This window comes from Apiospora hydei (genome assembly GCF_038363865.1).
Source record: "Apiospora hydei strain CBS 114990 chromosome Unknown utg000006l_segment0_segment0, whole genome shotgun sequence".
NCBI lineage: Eukaryota > Fungi > Ascomycota > Sordariomycetes > Amphisphaeriales > Apiosporaceae > Apiospora > Apiospora hydei.
The window spans coordinates 4,982,557-5,005,142 of NW_027117365.1; the positions used below are offsets into that span (position 1 = coordinate 4,982,557).

At 54.7% G+C, this 22,586-nt stretch overlaps 8 protein-coding genes across 8 annotated transcripts; 5 read left to right on the forward strand and 3 right to left on the reverse strand.

Annotated features, from left to right (window-relative positions):
* Window positions 1-264: 264 nt before the first annotated feature.
* On the reverse strand, window positions 265-1,212 carry PG997_008827 (uncharacterized protein; the record flags this gene model as incomplete). The annotated part of the gene is made up of 1 exon (XM_066813142.1): window positions 265-1,212. One exon carries the CDS (start codon window positions 1,210-1,212, stop codon window positions 265-267), a length of 948 nt encoding a protein of 315 aa, XP_066668484.1.
* Window positions 1,213-1,557: 345 nt separating this feature from the next.
* PG997_008828 (uncharacterized protein) lies at window positions 1,558-1,788 on the reverse strand (the record flags this gene model as incomplete). Its single annotated transcript, XM_066813143.1, has 1 exon — window positions 1,558-1,788. The coding sequence occupies one exon, from the start codon at window positions 1,786-1,788 to the stop codon at window positions 1,558-1,560; it is 231 nt and encodes a 76-aa protein (XP_066668485.1).
* Window positions 1,789-6,398: 4,610 nt separating this feature from the next.
* On the forward strand, window positions 6,399-9,467 carry PG997_008829 (uncharacterized protein; the record flags this gene model as incomplete). Its single annotated transcript, XM_066813144.1, has 5 exons — window positions 6,399-6,427; window positions 6,532-6,639; window positions 6,952-7,040; window positions 7,103-8,579; window positions 8,672-9,467. 5 exons carry the CDS (start codon window positions 6,399-6,401, stop codon window positions 9,465-9,467), a joined length of 2,499 nt encoding a protein of 832 aa, XP_066668486.1.
* A 1,052-nt stretch (window positions 9,468-10,519) lies between these two features.
* PG997_008830 (ankyrin repeats (3 copies) domain-containing protein) lies at window positions 10,520-11,188 on the forward strand (the record flags this gene model as incomplete). The annotated part of the gene is made up of 1 exon (XM_066813145.1): window positions 10,520-11,188. The coding sequence occupies one exon, from the start codon at window positions 10,520-10,522 to the stop codon at window positions 11,186-11,188; it is 669 nt and encodes a 222-aa protein (XP_066668487.1).
* A 344-nt stretch (window positions 11,189-11,532) lies between these two features.
* PG997_008831 (uncharacterized protein) lies at window positions 11,533-12,105 on the forward strand (the record flags this gene model as incomplete). Its single annotated transcript, XM_066813146.1, has 1 exon — window positions 11,533-12,105. The coding sequence occupies one exon, from the start codon at window positions 11,533-11,535 to the stop codon at window positions 12,103-12,105; it is 573 nt and encodes a 190-aa protein (XP_066668488.1).
* A 1,053-nt stretch (window positions 12,106-13,158) lies between these two features.
* Window positions 13,159-15,032, forward strand: PG997_008832 (uncharacterized protein; the record flags this gene model as incomplete). The annotated part of the gene is given in 5 exon segments (XM_066813147.1): window positions 13,159-13,242; window positions 13,257-13,699; window positions 13,789-14,311; window positions 14,380-14,873; window positions 14,939-15,032. The coding sequence occupies 5 exon segments, from the start codon at window positions 13,159-13,161 to the stop codon at window positions 15,030-15,032; spliced, it is 1,638 nt and encodes a 545-aa protein (XP_066668489.1).
* Window positions 15,033-16,634: 1,602 nt separating this feature from the next.
* On the forward strand, window positions 16,635-19,668 carry PG997_008833 (uncharacterized protein; the record flags this gene model as incomplete). The annotated part of the gene is made up of 9 exons (XM_066813148.1): window positions 16,635-16,756; window positions 16,828-16,855; window positions 16,929-17,081; window positions 17,145-17,311; window positions 17,373-17,592; window positions 17,652-17,800; window positions 17,865-18,122; window positions 18,218-19,131; window positions 19,187-19,668. 9 exons carry the CDS (start codon window positions 16,635-16,637, stop codon window positions 19,666-19,668), a joined length of 2,493 nt encoding a protein of 830 aa, XP_066668490.1.
* Window positions 19,669-20,973: 1,305 nt separating this feature from the next.
* Window positions 20,974-22,099, reverse strand: PG997_008834 (uncharacterized protein; the record flags this gene model as incomplete). The annotated part of the gene is made up of 3 exons (XM_066813149.1): window positions 20,974-21,506; window positions 21,585-21,846; window positions 21,920-22,099. 3 exons carry the CDS (start codon window positions 22,097-22,099, stop codon window positions 20,974-20,976), a joined length of 975 nt encoding a protein of 324 aa, XP_066668491.1.
* Between the last annotated feature and the right edge of the window lie 487 nt (window positions 22,100-22,586).

The following is a 22,586-nucleotide window of genomic DNA, read 5'->3' on the forward strand; positions in this document are numbered from 1 at the left end:
TTTTGTTTAGACGGGAAAACAAGAGACACATAGAGAGCGTTAGAATAGAAGTGAATACAAAAATTAGACGAAGGTTTACTTGTTACCGAGCACACCAGTACTACTAGGGGTTTCTCATTGATCCAGAACAAGAAATGCCGTTACCAAGATCAAACTTTCATCCAGTTGTACTGTGGTCTGTATTAGCTGACGTAGCACAGTGATATGTGGTTGATATGGCATTATGATTCTCGTTAATGACAGCACTTAGTAGCCTCGTCTATTTTAGTATATATCCCATAGACTGATCTTGCCATCTTTGCTTCCAGCGGCAAGCCAATGCGTTTCCTTGGCTTGCTTGATCCGCCGATCTTTGACCGTCACATCGACAAGCTTGGAAACGACGGCCCTGCTGGTGGCACTGGACTGATCACTGCCAGTCTCATTAGCATTGACATTACTTTGTTTTTCATCATCAGTTGACGGCGAGACATCAAGGTTTGCAAAGGCAATGGTGTAGCATCCGACCTGGTGCCATTTCAGCACCGCCAGCTCCTGCATTGTCTTGGCGGAATAGACGCGAATCTTGGAGTCCCAGCCCGCCGTCGCAAATATCTTGCCGTCCGAGCGCATCTTCAAGCTCTGCTGTCCGGAGTGTTTGGTGTTGATGACCTTCGTAGGCTGCGTCCTGACTTCAACGGTCTGCTTCTGGGGTATCGGTGCTTGTTTAGGTGCGGAGGCCAGCGCCGCAGATAAAAGCGATGGTGGCTTTGGCTTGGCCGGTTTGTTAGGATCCCGCTTCGGCACGCGTGACTCCGGGTGTGGTGGCGATGATGTGGTCGTTGGCGTTTCGGGTGCCGAGTAAGTCGACCATGCCTGCTGAGGGATCGGATGTTTCACCACGTTGGCATCGGCGCCTGACGTGTAGAAAAAGTCTTGGCTGGGCGACACGTCCAGCGACAAAACCGGCTGCCCGTGGGCTTGCGACCGGTATGACACATCCCAGGACCCATCTGGGCTTTGCTGGGTCACCATGGCGAGGCCGTTCTCATACCCGGTGACCAGGGTGAGAGAGTCGCCGGCCCCTTTCGCGCGACATAACACCAAGGACATGACCATGCCCGTTTTCTCCTCTTTCGGGCTCGAGACCACGGTATGCAGTCTCTTCTGGCTGGGGAAATGGTATATGTCGACCTCCTGAGGCGTTAATGCGGGTTGCTGGGCATGGAACATGATCTTCACCTACCGATTCAGACGCCAACGTGTTGGGGACGGCGATCAACAGCTCCTCGGCTGTCCCATCTGCACCAGCTGGGCAGAAGCCAAACGAGCAGAAGTTCATGGTGTTGACGGGGAGGATATATAGAATCCATGGCTGGGGTCTGGGCGCAGTCGAATGGTCCAGCGGGAGCGTGGTGCTCAACGAGGCCTCATCTTCCTCTGCGAGTTTCCAGATGACCAACTGGTTGTCTCTACCGTGCCTGATGATAGAGTAGCGAGAAATCTCTTAGCCTTGGATATTGATGTGTATACATATGCAGGTGCTTTACACATGAACAATGTGCGACTAAGCCAAACTCACGTGATGATCTTGTCGGTGCCCCAGGAGGCGATGCCGAGGATGGCATTGGTGTGGGCGCGCCACACGGCTCTCGGGCGCACGATAGTCAGATCCCATAGCACGACATATCCCTCTGCATCACCGGATGCCAGGCGCTGGTTATTCCTCACAAAGGTCGCCGCATGGACTTGGGCCTGGTGACCTCGCAGCACCGCCTTGGGCTGCGGCAGCGGGAGTTGTGAAGCCATGGGTGGGATGGGCTGGTACTGATGTTTTCTGAAACGGCCAATGGGCAAAGCAAGTAGTATCGCGGCTTTTCACCTTGAATACATTGCTAGGCTAGGGTCGTTTCGCCGATTGGATATTGAGGTATCTATATCGGGCGGACCGACGATCAGCTGCGAACTCAAATGCTTGGTGGTGCAAATTGAACTGTTTGCCTTTGGACGTTGCCTGCCAATTGGAAGGTCGATTTAAACATTGGCAGGCGCCGTCAAAAGTTGCCAGATGAGTTTTTGGCAGGAGCAGCCCACTAATTAACCTATTGACGTTTTCCTTGGAGGGAGAAAGAGAGGGTGAGATCCCAACCCCCAAAAATGTCAAATCCATTTGATCAATCTACATCCAATCCAATCTTCATTTTCCTTATATTTCTTACTCTGCCGTCGTTCTTGTCGACATTTTGAATACTTATTGGGGTCATGAAGTACAAACGGAGCTGAGCATCATCCCCTCGGTTGCAAGATCGGCACAGCACAACGGTTTTCTTTACATCGGGGTACTGTTACTCAAACCCCAATGCATATTATCAGCTTTTGAATTTACCTGCGACCGAACCTGCACGCAAGGACCAAAGGCAAATGACAAAATGCTTATTCACAGAGCGCCAGCACCACTGTGGCCTACGATGCTCTTCCCATTGGACGCCACAGGATTCTCTACACACACAACTCCAGAAGAGAGTCAGCGAACGATCTGAGACGTGTCATACAAAGATTGTTGGCCATGGCGGCCTGCGAGAACAGTGTCTCAGTAGCCACCTGCAGACTTCGGATGGCCATTTATAGCTGTCTATTGCTTTTGGGCTCATCTTAACTCAGCTGAGAATTGTCATTTCCACACGCCATCTCTTTTATCTGGGCGCGCGTGCGGTTACGTCAACTTCCACGACCATCATATCAGACCGACCCGGTCAGCTGTTACCGCTAGAAGAAGTGTCTGCCTGCAATCTGCCCAAGTCTGCAGGTCACCATCAGATCAGATTGAGAGGGGAAATCATGGATACATCTTTGTGTGGGAAGAAGATCTCTCGGCGATTCCTTCCAAGGCTCAAGAGTGAATATCTGTGCTGCTTGCGTACTTGTCTCACTACAGCACGGTTGCTATTTCTACAAGTACACTATAATCAGGAGGTTCTCCACTAACCGACCTGGAGAAAAAAGTAACCCCTCAACCCCTTGCATTCCCGTTAATCGATCTACAGGGCCTGAGATTTTAGCATTTGAAGACCCCTGTTCCTGTGTTTGGAGGGTGAGCCTAAGCGAGCCCGGATGAGGAATCCGAGGGAGGGCAACCCTTCTTCTGTTATTCCATTGCACCAGGGACCTGACCTACATAATGACGATGGCAACAACGTGCAAAGCTTCCAGTCGATGCAGCGATCTCCCATGTCTTAGCAATCTGTGAGATGGGAGTTCAGATGCACCAGGACGGTGGCTCTGTTGTCGCGCATGACAAATTAGCCTGTCTACCCGTACATCCGCAGAGCAGAACAGAACAGGGTCCGCTAAATTTGGGTCAAGTCGTCGGCTCACAAAGGTGCCGGTAGGGAATTCGCTTGATCCACCCTTGACCTTCTCTCACAGCAAGGGGTGGTTTGCCTGGCTTGGCGGGCTGGTTTGTATGGATTCTGGGGCAATGAGGCTCCCCGATCCCTAAGGATTGCCATCCTCTCGAAACGAAACTTGACGTGGTAAAGTCGAGCTGCAATTTCGTCATATCCGATGCAGTCTGGTAGGATGCCACCCACCACTCTCGGCTCGTGTTTATGCTTATGACCACAGCGCTACTGCCCCCATGTTTGCTGCAACTTCCCGGGGCGCCAGAGCGCCAGAAGACGGAGATTTTCTCTGCTTCAATTTTAGGCTAGGGCTAAGGAACGGGTTGCGACGATCAACCCACAACCACACAGAGAGACATTTCAGCTGCTGAGGCTTCGGAGATGATGTTACACAGCAAAGTAGCTGAACGAATTATAGTTGACAATGGATAATGTTGGATTATATGGGCTGGTCTGATGCCCATAGCAAAAAGACCCGGTCGCGTGGCAGTCGGCAGTGGACAGCAACATTTTCAGCGGATACTGCACGCGTAACCGCAAGATGATCAAACGGGCGCCATCGCTACCTCGCAATTTACCTGGTTGACAACGGCTGCAAGCTACAACCACAGCCCCAGAGCCCCAGAAACGTTGGCATGCAACGCACGTATTGCCAAGCCAAGAATCGTCTGCCTCCGGGTATCGGCTCTGGTGTAGGCAAAACCAGACTATCGCACGGAACAGAGAGTCAAGATACGTAGTTCAGACCACCAACGGTTACAGATGATGGCACTGGGGACCGAAGCGGCATAGTCTGGTATGCGCAGTGCAGTCGGCGTCTTTGATCTAACGACACACGCACTATGCCGAAAGGCAAATGAATGCAAGATGCATCTGTCAACTGACAAATATATCTATCTATCCCAAGGTTGAGACGACTTCGCAGCGCAGTTGGGGTGAAAGGGCACAGTAGGGCGGTCTTGGCAGGTACCGTTGAAACCGACGATGGGTGTTTGCGACTCTCGGCATCACCAGGAGCAAGTCAAGCCGATGCACTTCTCTGACAAGAGCTATTCGACACGGACCGGGAGCGACCCATTATTTTAATCCATTCAAGCATAACCAGGGCCGGGTTGTTTCGAGGCTCGAGAGTCAAAAAACAACCTTTGGCGGCCGCTGGTTGGCCGGCAGTCCTGCAATTGATCTGCATGGACTTGGGGTCGCCCGTCATGGGCTACGGGGGACGCTGCGAAGGCGGGTGACAATACGGATGGCGCATCCCGCTATTGAAAATGCGCACTTTGACGAGTTTCTTGCTTTAAGCTAGACAAGCTTCATGGAGCATACTATACCACGCATACTACTACTACATACCACACAACACACACCTTGAACATTGACTTGACAGATCAGATCCAGGCCCTCCCGGTCTAGGCTTCGAAGCTTCTTCCTCGGCTACCGTCTCATCCATCCCAAAATACCATACCAACCCAAACAGACACGGCACGGCACACGACCACCCCGTATTCTGTCTCTGTCTCTACCTTATCTAACACGCATATGTCGAACTGTTATACCACGAGTGACGAAAGCTTGATTGGCACCCTGCAGGCTTCCCTTGCTGCATCGGCGTCAGACGACTAGACACCCAACATACTTATCTAACAATTCACTCGTTTGATCAAGCAGCTCTCGAGGCATGCCCGTCTTCTTGTATCGGAGCTAAGAATACTGGAAGAAGACATGCCAGTGTAGCCGGCGCTAATAGCGAAGCTATCCCTTTCTTTCTCGCCATCGCTCTTATTACCTGCAGAGTTATATCGTCATCGCGGGAAGAAAAGCAAAAGCTTTCTTTTCTTGGCCCAAAACTAGCAAATCTCTTTCAGCTGCGGCCTATACTTACCATACTTCCTGGACGAACCCGACCCTTCCAACCGGCCATACCTACCATACAGTACGACTACATTTACTTGCTATTTCCCATCCCACCCCTTTGCTTTCCCACACCAAATTCAAGACCGGCCCTTTAGTAGCTGGTCAGCTAGCTCCTTCCGTCTTCCGGCACACTGGGGCCCAGCTTTGTGGCACCACACCTAGTACAAGTACTTATGCGGGCGCTCACCTGCTTGATCGATCGGGGAGACGAATGAGAGCCATCCATCGGAATTAATAACGATTTAGATTACATACAGCAGAACGAACTAAAGCACAAGCACTCTCAAGTCAGTCCACTTGGCTTGGACCTTGGCCTGCCCATCACCCTTCTGCTGCCAGTTTCCGTCGGGGAAGACGGACGGCGCACTACAGCTTTTGTTTGACACGCTTGTTCCAATCAACCGACGGTTCACTCGTACGAAGTCCAAGACATTGGAGTGTATCCCCAAGTTCTAGCCTGTTCAAAGAACAACTACTACTACCACCGCCAAACAGCCCCAGAAGGAAAAAGCAAAAGCGAGAGAAGGAAAGAAGAAACAGTGGAGGGAAAACGTGCTGAAGAAGCCCGTCAACAGAGAAATAGTACATCGTACTAGCCCCCCACACTCTCGATCTACCATCTACTTGTACTCGACTCCACGCCTTTCTCGGGTATCTTTCGACAATTCTTGCCCTTTTCTTTTATCTCCCTCGCATTTCCGCTTCAAGCAAACTATTCTACGATCTTCGCTTCTACTCTAATCGATCGACTTGTGGCTCATCTTTCTTCAACGGTCCCCAGCAATCAAGATACCCGTTGCCGTCTGCAGCCTCGACCTAGTTTCGGGAACGTCAACGGTCTTCCGCAGCAGCAGTAACAGCAACCGAGAGTACCGCCTGGAACTAACAAACAATAATCCTGTTTGTTAGCTGGAGCTGAAAGCCGCCTCATCTCGCTTTCCCTCCCATCCCATCCCTCAACAGCCCAGCCCAGTCCCCTTCTCGGGACCGACCACCCCGTCTCTACGGAGGCGACGTTCGCGGCCCTGGCTACCTACAATACCGCGCCGAACGTTGTCCACCCGGGCTTCGGACTCGGCGCCGCAGCGCCGCATGGCGCGCACTATGCTGAGCATCCCTCTCCGCCATACACCGTGAGGAACGGCTATGCACCAGCGAACGACAGTCAATTCGAAATACCGCCCCCTAAGAGGCAAAGGCTATCCGTCTCGGACCCGAGCAAACTGGGACCGTCCAGAAGCAACCCCAACAGCAGCCCTGGGAAGACGGCGAAGGTAGCACCACCGGGAACTGGCATGACCGTCCCCGAGGCAGTGCCGGCCAAGAGCAGGCGAGTGAGGACAGGGTAAGGAGCCATTTTTTCTTCATCTTCTTACTATCTTCATCTTTCCCTCTAAATCCTCACTTCTTCTGGTCTGATCTTCTCATCTCCCCTAACCCCTGTACCCAACTCAACTAGCATATCACCTGAAGATGAACCTATGCTGACAGCCAGAACCTGTTGAGAACGAGGCAACGGGGTAGGCTCACGCACACCTTGAGCCCCACATGCCTCGTTCGGCAGGTTTACCACAAACAGATGTCTCACTTGTAGAGAACGACACTTGAAGTGCGATGAAGCAACGCCAGATTGCTTGAATTGTAGGAAGAGTAATAGGGAATGCAAGCGTGGTGTACGGCTAAACTTTATCGATCTCACCTGCAAGGAGCCGCCCATCCTCCTCCCACCCACAGAGGAGTGGTCAGGTATGTTGTCCAGCCAGGCCCCATTGGTTATGATTTGCGACTTACACGTATTCTCTCCACAGTACAATTTCAGGATGAGTCGCGGCAAATCGCCTCGGAATACCGAGGCGGGCTGGGCCGGTATGCCAAATTGGAACAGCAAGTCATCACGCCACCGCATGAACCTGATCGGGTTCCAGACCTAAGGCGGCAGTCATTCAGCATTGCCCGCTTAGAGCAACATCATATACCACCGATAGACCGGAGATATTCGACCACCAACCTATCTTCGTTACAACAGTCAACTCATTACAGGGAGAAGGCGCACTCACAATCCGATGCGTACTCGGATGGATACCAGTCGAGGAGGAATAGCGATGCTTCCTTCCTGGCGTTCCCCAACCCTTCTACCAACAGGGGCTACGAAAGTCTGTTATTGACGGACCCGTTCGCATCAAAAGAGGAGACCCATCGCAGCCAATCCCGGCACACGTACAGGGGAAGCGATGTGTCGACCGCTGCATCGATAGCCGGCATGACCGTCGGCAACCCTCCCCCATCCTTCCGCGGCGGTCCCTGCCCGGGACAAGACCCCATCGGTCCTCCTGATACGGGCATGATGACGCCAACGAGCGACAAGGCCGGAGAGCGCGAGTACCTCAACTCGCCCGAAGAACTGCACTTCATGCAGGTTTTCGTGGAGGAGGTAGGCGTCTGGATGGACAGCCTGGACGAGAAGAAGCACTTCTCGCGGCTGGTGCCCTACCACGCCCTGAAGTGCCCGATGCTGCTCAACGCCCTGCTCGCTTGCGGCGTCAAGCAGCTGACGGTAACCCAGCAGTTCAACGACGACAAGGCTTTGTTTTACTACGACACCGCGACGACGCAACTACTCCGCAGTCTCCAGAACCCCGAACGCAACACGGCCGAGTGCGCCACCACGGCCGTCGTTCTCAATGTCTACGAGATCATGAGCGAGAAGCCGACGCAACGTATGAGCCACATCGCCGGCGCGCGCGCCCTGATCCGCGAATGCGGGTGGAACGCCAAGAGCACCGGCTTGGGCGCCGCGTGCTTCTGGCTCAACGTCGGCATGGAGCTGCTCAGCTGCCTCGCCTTTAATTGGCAGACGGCGTGGGAGCCGGACCAATGGGGCGTCGACATGGACTTCTTCTTCGACTCGACCGACCCGGACAAGCGGCGGCGCGACAGCAGCAGCAACCACCACCACCACCACCACCACCACCACCACCAGATCATCATCAACCGGGACGAGGGGCTCGGGCACGGCTCCGAGGAGACCTGGGTCCACCGCATGTTTTTCATCGTGGCCAAGATCTGCAACTTCCGCGCCAACATCCCCAACTTCAAGAACCCCAGCCCCCACGACGAGCAGATGCGCCTGCAGGAGCGCTACGCCGAGTGGCAGCGCCTCAAGGGCATGTGCGACACCTGGAACGACGCGTGCCCGCGGCCCATGCACCCGTTTGGGTACCTGTATCCTTCGCAGTCGCGGGGTGGTAGCGGCGGGAGGCCGACGTCGTTGTTTCCTAATGTCTGGTATGTTACCCCTTTAGATCTTCTACATAACCCCTTTTGGCAAACCTTGGACAGACGATGAGAACAAAACACTAACGATTCACTTCGTCCAGGCTCATCAAGCGCGCCGCCATCGTCGGCCGCCTCTTCTACCACACAGCCCAATGCCTGCTCGCGCAGATCAACCCGATCCTGCCGAAAGACAGCGAAGAGGCGCGCGCAGTGCAGCAGCACCACGCGCACCAAGTCTGCGGCATCGTCGCGCACACGCGGGACCGCGGCGTCGCCTCCGTCTCGATCCGCAGCCTGGCCATCGTCGCCGAGGTCCTCACGGACCGGGCCGAGCAGCGCGAGTGCGTCGACATCCTGGAGAACATCGACAAGGCCACGGGCTGGAAGCTCGGTGCCGTCGTCAAGAACCTCAAGCGCGTCTGGGGCTGGGAGAAGCAGAACAGCATCGCGGGGCTCGCGGCGCAGTTCCTGCCGGCGCCGAATCCGACGAATACCAACAACAGCAACAGTAACAATGGAAACAATAACCCGTCTGCTGCTACGACGACTACGGCGCCGAGTAGCCACACGATCAGCACGGCGCCGTCTCCCTCGGACCGCTCGGCGCAGCAGCAGCCGCCGAACCACAACCTCCCGACCCCGACGGCGGACCGGGCGGGCTCGATATCGGGAGGCACAAGCGCGGGTCAGATGATCCCGGGCCTCGCGCATGCGCAGGCCAATGGGCCCGCGCACGCGCAGGGGCAGCCGCCGCCCGTCGCGGCGCCGCGGCCGGTGCGGTTGAGTGTCAATCCGCTCAGTTTCGCCGACTTCAGCCTGCCGAACCATCCGTACCAGAACTGGTACGAGCCGCCGAGCCGGTCGAGCTCGTACAAGTCGTCGCAGGGGCTGCTGTGATCTTCGGGTTTGATCTGCTCCCCTCGACATCCCTCGCTCTCTTCTTTTCGACATATATTCCTCTCCTGCTCGGGGAGTCTTTTTTGCTTCTCAGTTCCTCTTATCTCTCTATCCTGGGATTTGGAGGCTTATCTGTTTTTATCTTGTGTGTACTTCTGAGGGGGCGTGGGTGTGGATGTGTGTGTGCATATATATGCCTACTTTCAAGACGGGATCGGTCGTCTTGAAAGTAGTTGCTTTATGATTTATGTGTATTATGTTCTAAACAAAAGCGGTACGATACGGCTACCAGGCATAGGGAAGGTGTCAAGATACCAATGGGTTGGGTTGCATTTCCAGTCATACTAGCAAGTACTGGGCGGGCGAATTATTCTGCGTGCTCTTTCTTCCAGATACGATCGCGCTTTGGGGGTGCGTGTTTTTAGGGGTATGGATGGTATAGTTATTGCTATGGCGGCATAGTCAATACAGCATATAATAAACAAACAGAAATAAGCAATTACTTCTTTACTTAGATCAGGCACGTTGCGAAAGTTGGTCGTACTTCAGGGTGACGTTCATTGTAGGATTTGCTGCATTCAGCGACATGATCACGCAAATCATACCAATTCTAGTTTGCCTTGGCAACTAAAACCGACCAGCGAAATTACACCCCTTGCCGTAGAGCGCAACTTCGACCAGGGGCGTTTCGTTAGAAACTCCATTGTCACCCTACGGGTTCAATGAACGCATCTCGAAGCCTGGAGATGACGCGCAATTATGAACAGAAACTATGATCGACGCGTGTATTCAGAACCGGAATAGGCAAGTTCGATATAAAATCCATGCGTAACACTCCACGAAGGTCTGTAGGCAGACGCCAATAGACCAATTGCGGCGCAGGCACAATTGGATCTTCGAATAGCACAGCCTCTGTCGATTGCCCACCTGCTTACTGTAATCGCTCGTATAAGTGTCGGGCAACAACGGTCTTATGCCTCATATCAGACAACGTATTTCCTTTTATCATCTATCACGACCATATTGATTAGTAACGAGAAAAGAAACACAAGATGTTGCAATTGCCGACCGAGTTGCTGCTCGAAATCGGAGCATACATTGATGGTCTCAGCGACCTGCTCCATTTCGGCCTGACCTGCCGCGGACTCTCCTCCTTCTTCCTGGACGAGCTGTACAGCCGCGATGTGCGAGACGGCCACTGCTGGGCCCTGCAATGGGCGTGCCGGACAGGTAACCTGGCCCTAGCCAAGCGCAGCCTAGACGCGGGCGCCCCCGTCGACCATCAGTTCTTCGATCGGAGCATGGCGAACTGGGCGCCGTGGCCCTTCTCCGACAAGAGAATGCGCGCCGCCTGTCTCGCCGGGACCCCGCTGTCCGTCGCCGTCCAGCACCGGCATCTCGAGCTGGTCCGGTTCCTGCTCGAGGAGAAGGGCGCGAACCCGAACCAAGTCGACAAGTGGGCCGCGTCGTACCACGGCCAGATCTGGTACCCCATCCATTGGGCCGTAGCCTGCCAGGCCGCGACCCAGTCCCACGACGCCTGCTGCAAGGTCAACAAGCAGTGCTGCGGCTTCGCCACGAACCCCCGTCCCCCGACATCGTCCGCCTCCTCCTCCGCCACGGCGCCGACGCCAACCAGCGCACCTTCGCCGGCCCGCGCCGCTGCCCCGGCGACGAGGCTAGCATCGTGCACTGGGACCGTCTGCGGCCGCTGCACCTGACGGGCTGCGACCACGTCCCCATCGCGATCCTGGAGCTCCTGTTGGGCGCGGGCGCGGACCACCGCGCCACCAGCGCGTTCTGGGGCTGCTCTCGGACCCATTCGAGAGCGCCGTGGTTGTTTGAGCACCTGAGCCCGCTCTGGCCGTACGTGAACGCGACGCGCGAGGCGAAGCTCCTGCTGGCGGCGCGGCGCGGGGGCGAGGATCGGCGGACTTGGAGGTTCGAGTATGCTGCGGTGGCGTCGACGTTGCATGTGCTGGCGCCGGAGCGGTTGCGGACGCTGCTGTTTTTGACGGGGAACGCGGAGAGCGAGCCGGTCGTGCTGGCGTCGGGGGTGTTTCCGATGCTGGAGGCTTGGTCGCGGCAGAAGGCGGTTACGCTGGCGGCAGTGGAGGAGGATCCGGGGTCGGAGGGTGCGGCGTGCCGGCTTGAGACGTTGGGGCTTCTTGAGACGCTTATTGCGCAGCTTGTGGGGGTGAGCCGGATATTATATGCGAACGAGGCGGTCCAGATCGACCGCGAGCGCGAGTCCGGGGAGTCGCAATCCGAATTTGCTGCTGCTGCCCCTGCTGCTGCACCACAGCAGAATGGCGGCGGCCTGGCGGAGGCGTTCCGCTCGTTCTGCGCGAACGCGAAGGACAGCAGCGACGCGTCGCCCTTCATCGCCGTGCTGGCCGAGCACGGCGTCCTTCGGGAACGTGAGGGCAGGCAGTTGACGATCTCAGAAACCATCGAGCGGCGGCTGCTGCCCAAGTCCCGCTCATTGCTGCAGGAGTGGCCCAGAAACTTGGTTCTGGGAAGTCATTCTGATTACGGAATGTACAGGCGCGATGTCGATAGTGCCGGTGCTGTGCATTTCCATCGTATCGGGACGGATGAAGAGGCGCATCAAGAGGCGGAAAGACTTTCGACATAAGCCATCAAAGGATTATGGTTAGGTAATATGGACAACTGCAAATAGCGGTGTTACAGAGAGCCTTCTACAGCATCAGGATACAGTCTTGTGTAAGTACGATAAGATAACTGCAGGGTGGTGTGATTTACTGTGTACATAAGATAACAATCATATTGCCATATCCGGTAATACTCCTTTGAGGATGATTGGATCAAATGATCCCACCTGGCTGATCCCGATCGTCCTGGCCGGTAAGCAATAAGCGCTTGCTCGGTCGTGCGGAGAAAGAGGACCCTTCCAGTGCCGATGGGGTGAAGTAGCCAATAGTGCCGACAATCATCGGTCAACATATGGCAGTGCTTGATGGTCTCTAGTCAAACAGTCCAATATATTGACATGCTATTACATTGAACGACGGTAGCCAGTCAGTCGCTCGTGAGATTTGTTTCATGGAACCCGGGTCGAACCCGCGAAAGCATACGGGGGAGTGACATATTGACGCAGCAGCTCCGGATCGGCATCGTGGGATCCGCCCCGCGGTTGCGACAATCCCGAGCCAAGCATGCAAATGCCGGTGCTCAAGTGGACCACTGTATCCGCACATGCACATGTGCGTCGCAACGCACAGCAAGGAGAAAGGTGCTGTGTGGCTATGCAGCTGCTCCCTGTTTCGACCCCAAATAAACATACCTCCTAAAGCAGTCTTGGTGTGATAAAGAGAGGCAGCGACGTCCCGAAGCACATCATTGGATATGATTGGAAGAAGCAAGTAAGGGGATACGGATGCAAGTGCACCCCCACTCGCCCTCGTACCAAGTAGGTGTGATGAGGTGTTGGTGCAAGGAAGGAGCGATGATAAGGCAATATGTCTGCGTAATACATGGTTGCAACTGAGGGGTAGGACAGTTGGTTGCGATATCAACAACCCAACTTCAATCTCTTCCACAAGTAAAATCCTCATTCTTGCAACGCTGGTATTCGTTTTGGTATCCATCTTCTAGGCTACCGTTTTTACTTTGTATCGTTGTTGACTTACTTATACTGAGCTCGACCTTCCCCATACCCTCACTCATCATGTCGGATGTCCGAAAGACCATCGCAGGAGGGGCCACTTGGCAGGAGGTCGCCGAAGATCGTCGCCGGCACCGGGACGCCACCGTCGCCGCGTCCAGGATCGAAGCCCCCTCCCCGAGGACCTCTCCATCATTAACACCGACGTCGAGGAACTGGCCAGGTGTCTCGCCTCCGGGGAGTGGAGCGCCACCATCGTCGTCCGGGCGTTTCTACGCCGTGCCAGCGACGCCCAGGGGATGGTGAACTGCGTCGCCGAGCTGCTGGTCGACCGAGCGTTGGAACGAGCCGAATATCTGGACTGCTACTGGATGGAGCATAAGAAGCCGGTGGGCCCCCTGCACGGTGTCCCCATCAGCGTGAAGGAGCACATTGCCATGAAGGGTCTTGATCTGAATGCGGGCTTCGTGTCCTGGGTTGGCCGCGTAGCTGAAGAAGACGCATTACTGCTGCAGATACTTTGGGATGCGGGGGCTGTGTTCTACGCGCGGACCACGCAACCGCAGACTCTGATGCACTTGGAGACCAGCAGCAACCTATACGGGTCAGTCTTTTCACCTTCGCCGCCGTGTTTTCTTGTTCCATGTCTCGTAATCCTTACCGCAATGCCACACTATCTGACCAGGTTTGCAGGGTATGCGCCAACCCCTTCAACACCTCTCTCACAGCCGGCGGCTCCTCGGGCGGAGAAGGGGCTCTTGTTGGTTTAAGAGCATCTGTCCTCGGAATTGGCACCGACATTGGTGGTTCCATACGCTCACCTGCAGCCAACAATGGCATATTCGGCTTCAAGCCAACCTCGGGACGCTTGCCCGTCCTTGGCTGGTCGGCACCGATGGAAGGATGCGAGGCCATTTTGGGGACGATCGGGCCACTTTCGACAAGTCTGGAGGGCATCAAGTTGTTCATGAAAACGGTGATCGACGGAAAGCCTTGGTTGAGATCGCCGGACCTCGTGGCCATGGACTGGAGGGACACTGCCGGCATGTTCGGCGAGAAGCTGAAGGTCGGGGTCATATGGGATGATGGGGTTGTCAAGCCTCATCCGCCGATCAACAGGGCTCTGCACAAGGTTATTGGCAAATTACAGAAGAGCCAGAAGTTTGAAGTTGTTGACTGGATCCCCAAAGACCACGGCCGAGCTTGGTCGATTATTGTAAGGCCCTTGTCCTCCGTCATGCTGACACATCATACACCTCAGAGCGGTGGCTCACACATTCGCAGGCCGGACTCTACTTCGCGGATGGAGGAGCCCAAACTTCCGAGGCGATCAACGCATCCGGCGAGTCCTGGAGGCCACTGTCCAAGTGGATAGTCAAAGAGAACCCCCACATCAAGAAGCACGACGTCACATCTTTATGGGCTGCTTGTGCCGAGAGGGACGAGTACCGACGGCAATACGCCGAGCTGTGGAACGAGAGAGCGGACGTCGACGTTATCCTCTGTCCCGCCGGGCCCGGCGTTGCCCCCAAGCTGGACGCGGCCAGGTATTGGGGCTACACCTCGCAGTGGAACTTGCTCGACTATCCGGCGGTGGTGTTCCCCATCCGTGATTGGGTGAGCGTCAGGAAGGACGGAGAAGGTGACACGCCGGCTCACGATCCTCGGGAGTACATCCCTCGAAGCGAAGCGGATAAGTTCAACTGGGCTCAATGGGATATGTACGGGGCTAAAGGGTACAAGGGCGCGCCCATCTCTCTTCAGCTCGTTGGCCGCAGGTGAGTCGTAAAAGAGCACATTTGGTCAGAGCGTCGTGACTGTCCCAGGCTGACATATTTTATAGGTACGACGATGAAAAGCTGCTGGCGGCACTAGAAGTCATCCTGAAAGAGACAGGCTTACCAACCGCGGCTCCTCCAACACGGCCATGGAATTGAGTGAGCAGTCGTGGTAGTCTCCATAGAATAACAGATGGCGAGGCGTGCAGCATCAGTAATGATTGGTCAATAGTGTCAATGGTTTATTCATTGGCTTTGAGGAGAAAGCAAAAGATTGGTGCATCGTGTTATTCATGAGACCGCCATTCATTGTTGTTGTCGTCGCAATTGATACTTTCGGATAACATACATGTTTCTCGAGGTTGGGTTACGTTCCTCCCTGTCCGAGGTAACTTGAGGCAGGAAGGAGCTATGGTGGAGAACGACATGTGCGTCTTCAACTCAATGGCACGCGACATAGGATTTGGCAAAACGTGGACTTTCGGTACGAGCCTCGTGGCGGGGCATAACTGTGGTTATCAACATCCAGGGAATACATACAACATTACCTTTCACTTGTGTGAAACATCTGGAGCGACGGATGGTGCCGCTGCTTGTCAAGCTTGCAATGCCTGTGATAAGCAACGACCAGGGCGCACGCGTCTCTCAACAACCTAGATGCGGTTGGGTGACGTCACCGAGTCTCAGCCCACTTTCAGCAACATGCAGCTTGTAACCTGACAACCCCCCGGCGCAAAGCTGTTCTATCTTCCAAGGTCCCAACTCCAGCCATGCCCTTGTGCAGATTACCCTGGAGGTTATACACAATATATATCTCAATCCAACCTCCTGTATTACTAGGTGGTTCCTAGATGCTAATTAAGAAGATACCAGTTGGGGCTTTGATTGCACGTTGAAGACGAGAAACTAGATGGCCCAATCGGTGCAAATAAGACGTGCTGACCCCGCCATCTACGGAGCCACCTAAAGTAAGGACAGTTTCAGCACCGATGATTACTGCGTAGCGCTAGCGCGGGGTTGGCTTAGTGTCGATGGCCCTTGAAAGAGACTGCAAACCATCCGAAATAGCGGGAAAACTACCTGAACTACCCCTCTCCAGCCCCAAGTCTGTTCCGCTACAGCAATCTCGTGCCGCCCTGCATGTCGCGTAGCAACATCAGCTGTCGATCGAATCGCGACATGCATTGGCAGGCCGCAAGTAATTGGGTGCGGCGGCATGAACTGCGGCCAATGGTGAGTTGCTGGATATATCACCGAGAACATGGTCTGACCATCCCTCCTGTTCTCCAGGCTTACCCACCGGATCCCGGCACTGGCTTGGCATTCTCCTCTGTGCTGCGAGAGGTTCGGCCGTCGCAAACCTGCTGGACGGGCACCTATGACGACGCTCATCTGAACAGGTGGTACATGCAAGCAAGCAAGCTTTTGCTGGGATGGCCTACCCAGGCATCCTATCACCAAACCGCCCTTGCTTTTCCCTTGCCCTGAAATCGTATTTTGTACATAAGATTCGCATTCACACCGCGGTGGACCGTATTTACTTACGTTCCCCCTATGATATCCGTACCTTGAATACACGTTTCTTCCTACCTGACAACCCATCATCCGACTTTCTTTGCTTTGACTTGTGTGTCTCTCGAGCGTGTGTGCAATTGACCATCCACAACGGAAGCTGGTCCGCGGCCGATCCCCCTTCTTCCACTTCTTGATACCCTATTGCATTCATAATCCTACCTGGTGGGCCCATCATCATCCGGCGCCATGTCCAAACCGGAGGACGCCAACGGCGGGAAACAGAGCTTCGGCGACAAGATGAAGGGATTGAAGGAGAAACTCAAAGATACCAAGCTGCACGACGCCAAGATCGCGCTCATCCACAAGAAGTTCGACCTCCAACCAACAGCTCACTCTGTGCAAATAAAATGAAATGTCCAAGCTAACAACAACCCCCTAGACACCAAATTGGTAAATTCGGAAACCTTGTAAGTTGAGAAAAGAACACGCCATGTTGATTAAGTGCAATTCGTCCTTGATACTCATGATTCCCTTGCGCAGTTCAACCCTGAACATCGCCACGATGAGGAGCATGAGAAGGCTACCGACGCCAAGCGGGACAACATTCGCGAACAGCACCGCTTCAAGTCATATTTCCCCGAGCATGACGGGAACATGATCAAGTGGTATGTCGACGGACTGAATTACTTCTGGGTAAGTTTTGATCATCCAATTGCGTTTCTACGACTGTTCCCCCTTACTCACAATGTATTACAGGCAGTGTCAGTGGCCCTGGAGAATGCTAAGGAGACCATCTACCTCGCCGACTGGTGGCTATCGCCCGAGCTGTTCCTCCGGCGCCCGCCCTATAACAACCAGGAGTGGCGTCTGGACCAGGTCCTGAAGAGACGGGCCGAGGCCGGCGTCAAGATCTACGTGATTGTGTACCGCGAGGTAGAGGCAGCTATCACCTGCAACTCCGAGCACACCAAGCACGCTCTGCAGGCCCCTGTGCCCCGAGGGCACCCCTGGCTATGGCAACATCAAGGTGATGCGCCATCCCGACCACAACGTCCTGGAGAACGCGGCCGATATGACCTTCTACTGGGCCCACCACGAGAAGTTCATCGTGATTGACTACGAAATGGCCTTCATTGGTGGTCTTGATCTGTGTTTTGGTCGATGGGATGCCCACCAGCATAACCTTGCCGATGCGCACCCCGAGGTAGGTTCTCCCGCCAGTTATTGCTCTTTGGGGAAATTGCTGATCATATTCCGTCTCAGGGCGTGTCTAATGAGGTCTGGCCCGGTCAGGACTTCAACAACAACCGTATCATGGACTTCCAGAAAGTCCAAGATTGGAAGGAAAACGAACTGAGCAAAGCAGATTACGGCCGCATGCCGTGGCACGATGTGGCCATGGGCGTCATCGGGTTGGTTTCCCCACTATCTCCAGATATTACTACTATCGACTTGCAGAACTAACTGGCTCCATAGACCCTGCGTTTATGACATCGCCGAGCACTTCGTACTGCGCTGGAACTTCGTCAAGAGAGACAAGTACAAGCGTGACGCGAGATTCGACTGGATGCAGCTCCAGGGTAGGTTGGGAGAAGACGAGGATCTGGTTGGTGTGCAGCGACCCAAACACCCGGTTGGAGAGTACATCGTCCACCCTCTTTCGCCTCTGGAGAACAAGAACATCAACAACCGAGGGTCTGTCCATGCGCAGGTCGTCAGGTCGAGCGCTGATTGGTAAGATTCCCTGTAACTGATCGCATCATACCCCTGACTAGGTCTATCAAACTTGTATTTCACGAGACAACGTACTGATCAGCAACTGTATTTAGGTCGAGTGGTATCTTGAGGGATCACAGCATTCAGAATGCTTATTCCGAGATCATTCGGAAGGCAGAGCACTTTGTCTACATTGAGAACCAGTTCTTCATCACTGCTACTGGAGATCAACAGTCGCCCATTCATAACACGATAGGTCGCTCCATCGTCGAGGCTTGCGTGAGGGCTGGCAAGGAGGGCCGAAAGTTCAGGGTCATCATCATTATCCCGGCCATCCCCGGATTCGCTGGCGATCTCCGAGACGACGCCGCCATCGGCACGCGAGCCATCATGGACTACCAGTTCAAGTCAATCTGCCGCGGCGAGCACTCCATCTTCGAGCAGATCCGGAAGGAAGGCGTCGATCCCACGCAGCACATCTTCGTCTTCAACCTGCGCTCGTACGACCGCCTGAACAAGACGCCGGCGATGAAGAAGAAGGAGGAGGAGTCGGGCGTGAGCTACCAGCAAGTCCAGCGGGCCGAGGCCGAGGAGATCATGGGCTCGGGCATCCACGGGTCCAAGGACGTTGAGGGCGGCATGGACGAGCACATGGGCCGCACCAAGAGCCAGGACGCGACGGACCAGCAGGCGCTGACGGACGCGAAGCGCAAGTTCGAGGAGGCCGGCAACAACGCGGACTCGCAGCACACCAACACGGCGTACAGCGTCGCGCACCACGCCATGGCGGGCCAGGGTCCCGTCAGCGAGGAGCGCTGGGAGGGCGCGCCCGAGGAGGAGGTCGAGAACTGGATCCAGGAGGAGCTCTATATCCATGCGAAGCTGCTGATTGTGGATGATCGCATTGTGGTGTGCGGTTCTAGTAACTTGAACGATCGTTCACAAGAGGGTCACCACGACAGTGAACTGAGTATCGTCATGGAGGACACAGACCTGATTCCCAGTGTCATGGATGGACAGCAAACCAGTAAGATTACTCACAGCCCCAAGAAATAAGGTATGCGTGCTAATGCAAGAAACAGAGGTCGGCCGCCACGCCGCGACGCTGAGACGGTATCTCTGGCGCGAGCACCTGGGCCTGCTGCCGCCGCAAGAGCTCGACGCCGGCAACGACGTGAACGCGCAGCCGCCGGGAGACAACTCGCCCAACAACTACTACGACCAGGACGAGACGTACCGGTTCGTCGAGGACCCGCTGAGCGACGAGCTGTGGGGCATGTGGACGGGCAACGCGACGAGGAACACGGAGATCTTCCGGCACCTGTTCCATGCGGATCCGGACGACCACGTCAAGACGTTCAAGGACTACGACACGTTCCTGCCGCCCAAGGGCGTCAAGGCGGGCCACATCTTTGATCGGTTCCTGCCGCCAGAGGATGTGCGGTCCAAGCTGGACCAGATTAAGGGGCATTTGGTCTGGATGCCGCTGGATTTCCTCAAGGATGATAATATGGCCGAGGTGGGATTGCAGGTCAACTCGGTCACGGAGAGTGTGTATACCTAAAAAGGACGGAGGGAGTGATGAGGCATGAATGGAATGGTCTTCGGGCTATTTATCCATGCGGATGTGGAGGGGGAGCTTCATGATGATGATATCTTTTGATGGGCTCGGTTATGAATTATGTGTTTCTAGGCATAGGGGTCATTAATCTTATGAGGTACTGGATAGTAATGAATGTTGATTCTTTTTCTCAATATGGAACATATATCATCAGTCTCGTGAAGAGCTGCAATGCCGCGAACCTCTTATTTTGTGCTAATTTCTACCTTCGCAGATGAGCAGAAGGTGAGTGCTTGTGACACAGCGTGCCATGCGCCTTGCATATGCGATGTCTTTCCCATTTCCTTGTACCTCAAGTGCAAGCCTAATAATCAGTTTCAGCTCGTCGTTGTCCATCCATCAGTCTCGGCTACTTGTGAATCTGGAGCTTCCATCCCTGAACATGGGGTGCCAGGCAGGCATGTATGCATAACAAGGGAGCACCACTGGTGAGGTTTTTGATCAAAGCAGGCAGAAGCTGTTGTTACGCCCTTCCTCCGTAAGCGTAAAATAAACGACAGAAAGGGAAAATTAATTAATTAAAAGGAAAAAAATGGTGGCCAAGGGCAGGGTTGAACACACCTGCTTTTCGAAGCCGATGTTGAGTCCCAGGAGTACCCCGAGAAAGCACCAGAGGAGATGTGAACAGTACCACTCGACCACCGTTGGCAAAACATTCAATTATTTGGGATTATTGCCCCAGCCTCACCCTCCTTCCGTACCAGGATCGATTTGGGACCCCCCGACTTCTTGAATGGCTGGACTTGCCCATGTAGCTGATTATCAATCAGCACTGCTGACAGATGAAACGACCGCGATGCCTTCATTTGTCCTACTGTGTTGACTACTTCACCTACGATGGAAGCAAGAAACCATTTCCAAGAACACAGAAGAATCATCGGAGGTTTTGAAAGTATGCCTTTACTGACCGAGCACGCCACATGGAGAGCCTTTGGCATTCTGGCTTTACACATACAGAGGGTACATGTTATCTCGCCGGTTGGATTCAGCGGCAGCAATCATTGCCAGACACACCAACGGCTAATGTTTATGTAAATCTTCACCGGAGACCGACACGTTGTGGTCTTTTACTCGTACATTACTAGCTAGTCGTTGCCAATGCTGCGTGCACCAACCACATCTGATGCAATGTGTTAGGGGATTTCCTCCAGTCTCAACCACCACGGGTTTCCCAAAGAATGCAGGCAATAGGCATGTATGTAGTTCCTAGTTTTGGGTATCAGCATGCGAAGATCGGCTAGATCGGTTCTACCACCTCCGCCCACCACGACCGCGACCAAAGCCACCACCTCCGCCGCCGCGGCCACCACCCCCGCCCATCCCCTGGTTGTAGCCGCCGAAGTCCTGGCCCTGGTTGTTACCGAAGCCCTGCCCCGCGCCGCCAAAGTTCTGGCCCTGGCCCTGGCCGCCGCCGGCATTGCCACCGCCCGGCTGCATGCCGGAGAACATGGCGGACATGGCGGCGGGGTCCATCTGGCTGGGATCCATGCCCGACGCCATCATCTGCTGCATCATCTGCTGCATGTCCGGGGTCATGCCGTCCATGCCTGGCATCGAGGGCATGGAGCTGCCGCCGCCGGGCATGCCGCCCATCATCATCATCTGCATATCCTCCATCATCTTCTTATTATTGGCGGCTATGACATCTTGGCTGTACTCGCCCCGGACGTTCTCCTGCTTGGCAGCATACATGGCCCACGTAAACTCATCGAAGCCGTAGTTGAAGTAGTCGCTGAGGTCGGTACCTGGTTTCCGCCAAGGCTTGTCGTTCTCGGGCAGGTCTGTATCGAAGTTCAGTTAGCAAACAGTTTTCAGAGCGCGCATCTTCATGTTTGTCCTCTTCCCAGGAGTGTGCGTACCTTCGTCGATATTCACTTGCGTGATTGGCTTGCCTGTGACCTTGTGTATGGGAATAGCGTTGACGTCAATCTTGGAAGTGGCGACGGCGGGCAGGTCGGCACCGGAGACAGACTTGTTGGTGTCTTCCTTCTTCAGGACGGGTTTAGACGCGCCGTCGGTCGAAGTTGTCCGTTGTGGTATGTTCCTGATGTCGCTGTATCTGGCTGAAGCGGGTGGAGGGGCTTTCGTGCCATCTTTCCGCTCTGTGATGATGTCTATGTCCTGTTTGCGTTGTTCATGGTTAGCTTCGATTAACAACACCATGCGCCGCAAGCAGTTGCGGTTAGGATCGTACCGAGTCGTCGTCTTCGTCCATCTCGGCGCCTTCATCTTCCTCCTCGCCTTCTTCAAGGTCCTCATCTTGATTTTGCTGCTCCTCTGCCGGCGCAGTGGTCCCAGCGGCCGGTTGCGCGGGTGATTGTGTGGTTTCTGGCTCGTCGGGAGCGTAGAAATCGTCGTCGTCGTCGATATCCATGGCGTCGGGATTGTGCGAAAGACGGTGCTATATGTATAAGTTGTAAATGTGACGGGGCAGCTCGTGTTGTAGAATACGGTCTGTATCAACAATGCTGGGTCGGCAGAATAAGGCTGTTGTTGCTTGCTTGCCTGCTTGCTTGCTTCCAATGGTTCTAGGTAGAGCGAGCCGATCAATTATCAATCGCATGTACATCGATAGCAAAACGTGGCTAGTGAAAGCAGGGGACTGTCAACCTTATTCTCCAGGCTGGGCCAATCACTGAGCGGCAGACTGGGGTGCTGTGGCATTACGGTGGGGAGCTGCCACATCCATTGAGGCTGAAGCTGCCGCTGGAAAGTTCCTTTGGCCAATTCCGCTAAGGCCGCTGGCTGCCAGCTCCCCGGAAGTCCAAAAGTCCAAACGCGCGACCCGAGCTGCTGGATGGAACTGTTTTTTTGGTGATGCATGGGACAGGATAATTTGTTTACCTGCAACGCTCCCAACC